Consider the following 11095-nt stretch of genomic DNA (forward strand, 5'->3'; position numbering starts at 1 on the left):
CGTGACTCTGCTGCTGCGTTCAGGGGCTCCTCGGAAAAAGTCGCTTTGTGTCGAAACGTTAAAAAAAAAACTGCAATTTTTTAAAACTCTGGCAAAATAATATTTTTTAAATTATTTGGTTAAATTTTTATTTCGGAAACATATCCCGAACTTGTTTTTAAAACTTTTTTTGAGCAAACTAGCTCTCATTCATTTTCCACTTATAAGTGCACACTTTTACAGTTTTTGTGGCGAGGTGAAATGAAAAATTCAATCATTCCGTTTAATTGTTGTTTGGACACAAAAGTGCTGTCAGCTACATGCTACAGTTATCATTGTTAACCTGTGTGAATCCATAGTAGCAATAGCTGATGAAATACAGATTAAATATAAGCATTCGGACGTTTCTGGTGCAATAAATGGCACACAGTTTATGTAAATAATAAATAATGTTAATTAGTGTTTTTACACAGCAACTTCTTTTAACACATTTTTCATTACTTGGGGCTTTTATGCTTTTGTTTTAGAGGTGGGACTGTGGATAGTCAGATATCATGGATAGAGAGAACATGCAGGAAAGGAGCCACAGGTCTGATTCGAGCCCAGGCCGCTTGTTTGGAGGACTACAGCATCTATACATGGAGTGGGCGCACTGACCACTACCCTTCAGTCCATCAACATTTACAAACGCCAAAAAGGGAAACCCTGCCGTCTCTGTCCATCGTGCAAAACATCCTCCCCGTCTCTCTTCCTGTCCTCAATAATAAACAGAAAAGTCTCAACATGCTCTAAGAAGAAAGTTTTAAATGCAGCACAAGAGAAAAGTCTGACATGATGCGGTCTGTGTTTAGGTCGTGTGGGGCCATGTGAAGTCAAAGTGGGGTCAAAGGTCAGGAACGACTGCTGTAAACCAAACTGACAGGAGACAAAAGGACACAACACGTCGTAACAAATCCACGTTTTTAATATCAAAACAACCATCAGGTTTATCTCCCACATTAGAGACAACATTTATTTTTATTGTACACAAAGCTTCAGTTCGAGTTCGAAGCAGGAAACTAGAATCTGAATTTATCTGAACAGTAGGAAACAGAAACAAGACGATGTGTTTCTTCAACAGCATCGACACAAACATGTACATCTATTTACAATCGAGTTTCTCCTTCTGTCACATCAGAGTCTCAGTCTTCATCAGCTCCGTTTCTATCAAAAGTTCCCTCTTCATTTCATCAACGCTAACGTTAACGAGCATGTTTTAATCCCTTGAACGTCTCCACAGACGATGGTCATCAGAGGACGATCTTCCTCTAAACCGCTGCTGCTTTGAACAAACCACGCCGGGCGCCGACAGACTTCAGGAAGCGCTACTTTACAGAGCGAGGAAGAAGAGGAGGAGGAAGAAGAGAGGAGGAGGAAGAAGAGAGGAGGAGGAGGCGGAGCTCTCAGAACTGCTGCAGGATCAGTTTCTTCTTCCCATCGTGGCTGAACTTGTTGGAACTGAAGAGGTCGCTGTCGTAGAACGCCGTCAGGTTGTGGATGTTGATCTGTCTCGCCTGGAGGAAGAGGAAGAGGAGGAGGAGGAGGATTAGAAACTTCTCAACGATCAACAATAATAAAGCCGATGATAAACATCAGCTCGTTAGCGCTCACCTTGTCCTGCAGGTCCTTCTCTGGGATCTCGATGCTGTCGTTCTGGACGCCATATCTGTTCCTCTGGTAGGCGACCTGCTCGTTGACCAGCTGCTTCAGGATGAACAGCAGCAGCTCGTTGTTGTCTCTGCGGAAGGCCAGGTAACGGGCGAACGTCTGCACGCGACAAACACCGACGTTAGAGCCACGAGATGATTGAAGAACCCGACTGAATGTTTAAAAAGAGAAGCCGTCTCACCTTCCTCATGCTCCTCATCACGCTGAACTTCTGCGTGTCGATGAAGCTCTCCAGCATCACCCGGATCGCCATGTTCACGTCGTCCTCCACCACGTAGTCCCTCAGGTGGATCTTAGCGTGAGCCTCCGCCATCCGGATCATGGACTCGATGTGACGCACCGTGATGGGGATGCTGCCGGTCGCCTGCAGGAGACAGAAGCATCACTTTAGTCCAAACAGACGCGTGATGTTTCTCTTTAACCCTCAGGCATCAGTTTAATTTACTAACCTCGTAAGTCATTAAGGACAAAAATGTCCACTTCCAAAAAACTGCTATACAAATAGAATAGATAGTTTTTTATACTTTTTTTTGCGTAAATCTCTTGAACAACTTCAGCCCAAAACTGCCAAATATTGAATAATTATCCAGGATTTAACCCTTTAAATGCCAGAATCAAGTAATCAAACTGGCATTTAAAGGGTTAAATTCCTGATAATTACTCAATATTTGATATTTTCGAGCAGAGCTGGAGTTGTTTAAGAGATTTACGCAAAGAAAAAGTAGAAATATGAATCTGTTCTATTTTTAAAGCAGTTTTTAGGAAATGGACATTTTCGCCCTCTAATGTCCAAACAGGGAACTACATTTTAAATCTGATGCTATACAAAAACTAACAATGCATTAAAGTCAATATTTTTGATAATCTTTGACATATCCAAGACCGATTTTAAAAAAATCCCCCAGCCACCAACGTATACATATTTGTTATATGGAAAATAACTAATTTTTGTGTTTTTTTTCATAAATAACAACAGTGACATCAAGTAATCAAACTGGCATTTAAAGTGTTAAATTCCTGATAATTATTCAATATTTTGTAGTTTTGAGCACGGCTGAAGTTGTTTAAGAGATTTATGCAAAAAAAAGTAGAAAAAAATATCTATTGTTCTATTTGTATAGCAGTTTTTTGTAAGTGGACATTTTTGTCCTTAATGACTTAAGAGGGTAGTGAAAATGTTTCAGTGTTCTATTGATCTATTAAAGAAATTAAAATGTGCATTCCAAACTTTGTCAAGAGAGTCTTTCTTACAGAAATGTGTGCCATATGCACTAACACAGACAAAATGATGGCCACAGGAAACTTTTGCCCAAATGGACAAAACTGTCCATAGTGATACATGAGGGTTAATCAGAAACGTTTCCTGAACACGTGAGGAGCGTTTGGGCGCCAGTAGGAGGTTCCTCAGATTTCTCACCATGGACTCTTTGCGCAGCTCGCTGTAGATCCGAGCCACTTTGTCCTGATCCATCTGGTTCAATTTGGGATGAACCTGCAGAGAGACGAGGAGTAACAATGTAGAGTCAACACCAGCTGGATCAAAAAACAATCGCCGCTCACAGACCGCCATTTAAAGGAGCTGAAACACTGATGGCCATGAGACGCATGGCGTGCAGTTGTTGAATTTCGGGATGAAGTTATTCCACCTATGATCCGCCATCAGAGGTTTTAACAGTGGGCGTCACGGGGGGGAACGAGCGGGTGAGGCTGCACAGCGCTGTGTGAGTGTGTGTGTGTGTGTGTGTGTGAGTGTGTGTGTGTGCTCACACGCCTTCCCTCTTGCCTTCTGTGACGCCGTGCTGCAATGTGAATTAAAACACTTAGACACTAATTTAGGCGCTCAGTATCACATGATTTCATTGGTTCCTGTATGCAGATTTGTTTTTGCAGCCAGCGAGAAGATGGCGTCCATCACGACACAGATTACAAAACTGGACGCTGACAGAAACAGGTCATCATGTTACGATTGCTCCGAGGGTTATGGTGTGTCCGTACCCGCTCTTTGGCGTAGATGATGTACTTCCTCAGGAGCTCCTGGGGGATCGGTGGCACGTCAGACGTGTTGGGCAGGACCACATCCTCTAAGGCCACGCCCCCTTCCTTGTTGCTAGGGTGATGCTTGATGTGGGAGCCGACCACGAAGCGAGCCAACATCTCGTCCTGGTGGGAAAGAGCCAATCAGGAGCCAGGAGGGAGGGAGAGCGTCAAATCAGTGACAGTCTGACAGACGTTTACAAAACTAAAATGTGGCGGTTAACGAAGAGACGGCAATTATGCAATTAAAAAAAACATGAGCACTGGACTGCAGGTGTGTGTGTGTGTGTGTGTGTGTGTGTGTGTGTGTGTGTGTGTGTGTGTGTGTGTGTGTGTGTGTGTGTGTGTACCTGCACGGGGTCCACAGTGTCCCTGACGACACACAGGACGTCAAAACGGGACACGATCGGCTCCGTCAGGTCGACGTTCTCAGCAAAGGTGAGGGAGGGGTCATACCTGCCGCCTGCAGGACGGAAAGAAAAACACACAAATGGGTTGAGCCCACGCGGCAGACAAAATTGTCCACAGCTCGAGCGTCACATGGCATGTTTCTTACCGATGGGGTTGGAGGCGGCGATGACCGTACACCGGGCCTGCAGCGAGGTGACGATGCCGGCTTTAGAGATGGAGATGCTCTGCTGCTCCATCGCCTCGTGGATGCTCGTCCGGTCTGCGTCGTTCATCTGCACGAGGAACAAAAAATCGTTCAATACGAGAGAAAATCATCAAACGGATCAGAAACAGTAAAAAGGAGATCTCGTCAGCTGACCTTATCGAACTCGTCAATCAGACACACTCCACGGTCGGCGAGTACGAGCGCTCCGGCCTCCAGCGTCCACTCTCTGCTGACCGGGTGTCTCTGCACGTAGGCGGTCAGACCCACGGCGGACGCTCCCTGACCCGTGGTGAACACGGCCCGGCTCGCCACCTTCTCCACGTACCTGCAGAGAAGAACCAATCAATACTTCAAGCTGCTCGCTTTAAAAAGAAAGTCGAGTGTTTCTCTTCTGATGGATGTTTTTGCACCGGGCGCCGATACGTACTTGAGGAACTGGGACTTGGCGGTTCCCGGGTCTCCACACAGCAGCACGTTGATGTCTCCTCTCACCTTGTGTTTCCCGCCTGCAAGAGAGAGAGAGAGAATGTGAGAGAGTGAGAGAGAAAGAGAGAAAGAGAGAGAGAGGGAGAGAAAGAGAGAGAGGGAGAGAGCGAGAGAATGTGAGAGAGAGAGAAAGAGACAGAGAGGTAGAGAGAGAAAGAGAGAGGGAGAGTGAGAGAGAGAAAGAGAGGGGGAGAGAGAGAGAGGGAGAGAGAGAGGGAGAGAGAAAGAGAGAAAGAGAGAGAGAGGGAGAGAAAGAGAGAGAGGGAGAGAGCGAGAGAATGTGAGAGAGAGAGAAAGAGACAGAGAGGTAGAGAGAGAAAGAGAGAGAGGGAGAGTGAGAGAGAGAGAGAAAGAGAGGGGGAGAGAGGGAGAGAGAGAGGGAGAGAGAAAGAGAGAAAGAGAGAAAGAGAGAGAGAGGGAGAGAAAGAGAGAGAGGGAGAGAGCAAGAGAATGTGAGAGAGAGAGAAAGAGAGAGAGGGAGAGAGGGAGAGAGAGAGAGAGAGAAAGAGAGGGGGAGAGAGAGAGAGAGGGAGAGAGAGAGGGAGAGAAAGAGAGTGTGAGAGAGAAAGAGTGTGAGAGAGAGGGAGAGAGAAAGGGAGAAAGAGAGTGTGAGAGTGTGAGAGAGAGAGAAAGAGAGGGAGAGAAAGAAAGAGAGAGAGAAAGAGAGGGTGTGAGAGAGAGAGAGAAAGATAGAGACAGAGAGAGAGCAGTGAGTGTGCAGCAGAGTGAGCAGGAGGACACCCAGACGTTTCAGGTCGATAACAAAAAGAACCCGTACCTGGATTTTTGGGCATTCCTCCAAACAGACACAGAGCGAGCGCTCGCTTGATGTCCTCGTGGCCGTAGATGGACGGAGCCATGCTGGCGAAAATCTGAGGAGACGAAAGAAAGACGCGATGAGCTGCACGACCATAGACTATCTGCACGCCATCTCTACCATCTCCGTGCTCTAATGAACCTGCTGCATTATGTTTCCTGTTCTCTGGTATGTTCTTCTCCACTCTTAAGTTCACATTGAGATTCTGTTCAACTACACGTAGCGTTGATAGAAAGACACATATTCTCATTATAGAGTCATATGGAGGACTCTGCTGCTCCTCACGCCGCGCCTAAAGAGCGAATAACCACAGAGGGCGGCGCTAAAGTCTGCTCACCCTCTCTCCGATGCGTTCGTCTTTGGACAGGGCGACGATGGCTTTGATGTCTTCGTCGGTCAACTCGGCGACGGCCACGCCCTCGTCCCTGCAGGTGATGTGATTGGCCAGGATGACGGTGGCGAACACGGGGAAGCCGTTGGCCATGTTCAGGGAGCCGTCGTAGTTGTTGTGGTAGATTCCCGTCAGCTCCTGGGGGAACATCAAAACACAGGTTAAGAATTTAAAAACCTTAACCCTCATGCGTCACAAATTTAACCCTTTAAATGCCAGTTTGATGTCACTGTTGTTATTTATAAAAGAAAACACAATAATTAGTTATTTTCCATATAACAAATATTTGGTGGCTGGGGAATTTTTTTATTTATTTTTTTAAATCAGTCTTGGATATGTCAAAGATTATCCAAAATATTGACTTTAATGCATTATTAGTTTTTGTGTAGCATCAGATTTAAAATGTAGTCCCCTGTTTGGACATTGGAGGGCGAAAATGTCCAATTTAAAAAAACTGCTATAAAAATAGAACAGATTAATATTTATTTTGTATAAATCTCTTAGACAACTTCAGCCCTGCTCAAAACTATCAAATATTGAAGAATTATCAGGAATTTAACCCTTTAAATACCAGTTTGATTACATGATTTAAATTTCTGATAATTATTCAATATTTGATAGTTTTGAGCAGGGCTGGAGTTGTTTAAGAGATTTATACAAAATAAATATTAATCTGTTCTATTCTTATAGCAGTTTTTTGGAAGTGGACATTTTTGTCCTGAGTGACTTAAGAGGGTAGTTTATTAAACTGATGCCTGAGAATTAAAGGTTAACAACTGTTGATCTGTGCTGAACTCACGATCTCGTCTCCGGGCTTGCAGCTGTCCACCAGGTCGGCCAGCAGGATGGCGTCCTTGGAGCGAGGCAGGCGGCCCGCGGCGACCTTACCGGGGCTCTCCTGGAGGCTGATTCGCTGGTAGTTTTGGTACACAGTCTGCAGGAGGAACATGATTGGTTAACGATTGGTATTCTCATCACAAAGTCGGGTTAAAAGGCGAGACGCTCTCACCTCCTCCATGTTGATCTCAAAGGGTCCGAAGGACTGACACTCTGGACAGGAGCCCGGTTTCACCTCCTGGTTCTGGGACTGGAAGAACGGCCCGAGCACAAAGTTACACTTGTTACAGTTGTACTTGACCATCCCGAGCTGAGGCATCACGCCGGTGCAGCTGCTCACCACGCCGCTGGTCCGGATCAGCTGGTTGAGGTGGAGCTGCCTGCAGACGACGAGGAGAAACAACGTCACTATTTCTACTCTGTTTGTTGGTTTGTTTGTAGTGAAACACTCTGACGGGACTTCAGGATCTACACACCATGCATCATTAAACACCTCATCTGCTCGCACAGATCCAGACGGCGCCTCTGCTCTCAGGGGGAACGCATCACGCAGCGTTTGTTTGAACTCCCGCTGTAACCACGGGAACTAACTTTCATTCATATTCCCCAAAAAACTACAAAAAGATCTAAAAACAAATGAAAGCATTTCTTCTTTAGGTCTCGTTGGATCTTGTGAGTACAGCTGCTCATGACTGCACTCTAAAAACGGACCAGGTGGGGGAGGGCGCACGCCGCCTGACGGAGCAGGACCATGGTCGCTGACAGAACGCAGAACGCACAGACTCTGGAAATTGGCAGCAAGTTGCAGCAGCAATAAACACCAGTTACTCTCATTATAAAGTCTTCAGGTAACACCAGGTGTTGTTGAAGATAAAAATTGAATCTTCAGGCTGCTTCCTTAAGTCCCTGAAACTCGCCTTGTGGCGTCCCCCCTACCGCCGTCCACGCTTCTCTAACGGTTTGTTTGAACTGTGAAACCAGAGAGAGCTGTTTCTGCAGTTTTTCTCTTTTCGAGCAATGCAACAAAAGATATTATTTTTTTAACCTCCTGCAGTTTGAGTTCGTCTCACCTGAGCGAGCGGATCTCCTCCACCAGCGGCAGGTTGCAGATGCGGACGTGGATCTCATGAGCAATGCGGTCGTATTTCGGGTACATGGCGAGAACGACTTCTTTAGCTGCTTCATCGAAGACCTGATGAAGGGCAGACACAAGGTTGAGGGTTTATTATGATATCTGATATCTTGGACGGGGGAGTCGTGGCCGAGAGAGGAGCATCGAAGTGTCACACAAACGACCACACAAGAGCAACAAGAAGGGGAACGCCTCGGGTGTTTATTGGACTGCTGACTCATGGAGGTTTGGCGGGAAGCATCAGCGCTGTTCTCACCTTCAGCATCTCGGTCGGAGCCTCGGGCAGGAAGTAGGCGAGGACGTGTTCTCTGGCTGCGAGGTCCTCGTAGTTCACGACCAGACTCTCCTTATTCTCTGCAGGAGACACACAGGAAGCATCAACAACCAGAAAACACACACACACGTTTCTCTTATTTGATTAACGACGAGATCTGAAGCTGCATTTTAGACGTGGAGGAGACCACGAGGTAGATCCAGAACTCGCCGCAGAGATTATTAACCAAAAGATCTACACGTGTGGCGTCAAACAGTATCGCGACCACACGAACACATCGTTATGAATCAGTGTAACCACGACACCCTCCAGGTCCTCTACCTTTGCACATGTCGCTGATCTTCTCCTTGAACACGTTGTGTCCGTTCTCGTCGACGTGCGTCCGCAGGAAGTTCTTGAAGCGGTTGTAGATCTCGAGTCGTGGAGCCGCCATGGACACCCACTCCCTCACCGTGTGACCCTGCAGGGCGAGAGAGAAACACAGTCAGAACCCGACCACGGCCACCCCGTTAACGCTTCTCAGGACGTTCATGAATCCAACAGCAGCTTCTCAAACCTTCATGTCCTCCAGGTTCTCGATGCTCTCAATCATCTCCTCTTCCTCTCCGTCAGCCACGCCCTCTGCTGCACGCTCGGCCAATCGCCTTCGCCGAGCTGCCGGGCGCTCGTCATCCTCGTCTTCGCTGTCTGAAACACGTTCAGACAGGACTCGTTATTAACCCTCCTTTACATAAATATTTACAATTAAATGTGGAGCGATGGTCTGAATCCTCCTCCTCCTCACCGTAGAGCAGTCCTCTCCTCAGCCTCCCGCTCACTCCCTGCTCCCTGTCTCTCCTACTCATCGCCTCCTCAGCGGCGGCTCGAGCGCCAGGCGACAGCTCCGACAGATCTTCATCGTCCAGGTCCAGACCCTCGGCCTCATACTGATCCAGGGCCGGGATGGCTCGGTAATCCCTGAGCACAGAGACGAGAGAGTGACACATCCCAAACACATCCAAAATCAAACCTTCAGATTAAATCCCGCCACCGTCCTCACCTCTCCATCCCGTCACCGATCAGCTCCTCTCCGTCTCCGTCCTCCTCCTCCTCCCCGGGCAGCGTCACATCCCCCAGCAGACCCTCAGACTCGTCCTCGAATGGGGGCAAGTCTCGTCCAGGGCTGGAGGTCATGTCTCCCCTCCTGGAGGCTCGGCTTGGGCTGGTGGCCATGTGGAACGACTCGGAGGAATCCTGTACAAAACAAGAATCAAAAAATGACAAGGTTATTTACATTCTGTGTTGGCTAACTAACTAGCTAGCGAAACTATCGGTACAGAGGGGGCGGGAAACATTGCCATGGTAACAGCCAGCTCCACCAATCAGAGACGTCGCTGTGACACTATGACCGTGAGTAGTGTAGTTCTTCTACCCGATATTGTGAATAAACCGTGTTGTTCTTAAAGGTGGATATCAGACGAACTTGTGTCTCCTACAGGAACATAAACCATCGTTTCACACTCAGGTAGCTCGTGGTCAATCTACCTGTGATGGTTATGACATCATGACGAATAATCAAATCCACCATGAAGAAAATGAACGAGATTTTTACTTCCTGAAATCATACTGTCGATTATCTGACTGCTCGTCTTCAATGAAGTAGCCATGTGCTGTGATATAAAAAAAACAGAGGATGCATCTGACAGGTGAGCGAGATCGGTGAAGATGTACAGCCCTACCAGAGACAGACTTCAGGCCATGTGGTGAAAAACCATTAAAACCATTTATACAAGACAGAAACTTCCTGATGGTCAGAAATATTAAAATGAAGCTTAAAGATGAGATATTATGATGAATTAGTGCAGAATATTATGATGTATAAAACTGTGCAGACAGCAGGACCAGATGTTCAAACAAAGACACAACAGGTGTTCAGTGTTTTAAACTCTTTCTTCAGTTTGTTAGATTTTACTTTCACGATCTTAATCTGTTGAATATTTTACATTTAGTGACAAACAGCTCCAGAGCCACATGGCAGGACAGAAACAGTTCCAATACATCTGATTATTAATGATCATATAAACTTATTTAGTGCAAACATGACTGTTTTAGAAATATATCACGATTAATCATTAAAAAAAAAAGAGTTAAAATGAGTCTTTATTCCACTTTATTCTGATTCTGACTCTGCTCCTGTCCGTCATTGTTGTGTTTCTGACTGATGTCAAACTAATAAAAACAGTAAGAAACTTAAACTAAATGATAAAATAAACTTTATTTAACTTCTCCCTCCTTCAGCAGAAACATTAAACCCGAGAATCCGACATTTTATCGCGTTTTTTGGCTGTTTTCACTCACCGCCATTGTTGTGTTCTGTCTCTGTCCGCCGCTCGTGAAGAAACGTTCTTCTCCTTCCTGCCTCAACTCTCTTTTCCCGCGAAAGGACCACGTGACGCTGAAAGCCCGCGAAAAGTGATGAATATTCAAAACCCGTCAGTGACGTTATGCCTCTCGATTGGTCGGTTGTTTATAAGGAGGCGGGGTTTTAGGGGAAGCGTGTTTGATTTGATGAACAGCTGAGCTCGTTCACTTTCTGCAGCGGAGACATCGATGTTTTTATATTTTTAAACTTTTCGTGATAAAGAATATTTATAATTTTAATGTTTAATTATTTTGTTATAAAACTTTAAATCCAACTTGTAAAACAATGTGGCGGCTGAAACAAAGAGTGAAAGTGGTGAAATTACCACAAACTGGAGTCGACACAAGATGGAAAACAACTTTTAACATTTTATATTTTTTGACTTTTCGTGATAAAGAATATTTATAATTTTAATGTTTAA

At 45.9% G+C, this 11095-nt stretch overlaps 1 protein-coding gene across 1 annotated transcript; it reads right to left on the bottom strand.

Moving 5' to 3' along the window:
- Positions 1-925: 925 nt before the first annotated feature.
- Positions 926-10706, bottom strand: mcm2 (minichromosome maintenance complex component 2). Its single transcript, XM_020656437.3, has 20 exons — positions 10611-10706; positions 9313-9506; positions 9058-9230; positions 8830-8960; positions 8595-8733; positions 8256-8353; positions 7938-8059; positions 7040-7247; positions 6830-6964; positions 5977-6168; positions 5601-5694; positions 4764-4842; positions 4490-4661; positions 4277-4403; positions 4071-4183; positions 3682-3846; positions 3104-3178; positions 1868-2050; positions 1630-1785; positions 926-1532 (listed from the first exon to the last, which is right to left on the bottom strand). The coding sequence occupies exons 1-20, from the start codon at positions 10614-10616 to the stop codon at positions 1422-1424; spliced, it is 2673 nt and encodes an 890-aa protein (XP_020512093.2). The 5' UTR covers positions 10617-10706; the 3' UTR covers positions 926-1421.
- Positions 10707-11095: the final 389 nt, after the last annotated feature.

This window comes from Labrus bergylta, chromosome 5 (assembly GCF_963930695.1).
Source record: "Labrus bergylta chromosome 5, fLabBer1.1, whole genome shotgun sequence".
Taxonomy (NCBI): Eukaryota; Metazoa; Chordata; class Actinopteri; order Labriformes; family Labridae; genus Labrus; species Labrus bergylta.

Excerpts from the sequence above, each read along its gene's own strand:
- mcm2 (XM_020656437.3), bottom strand. Across the intron at positions 3,179-3,681 it reads TCATCTACGCCAAAGAGCGG|GTTCATCCCAAATTGAACCA; the intron begins GTACGGACACAC and ends GTCTCTCTGCAG. Across the intron at positions 1,786-1,867 it reads TGATGAGGAGCATGAGGAAG|ACGTTCGCCCGTTACCTGGC; the intron begins GTGAGACGGCTT and ends TGTCGCGTGCAG.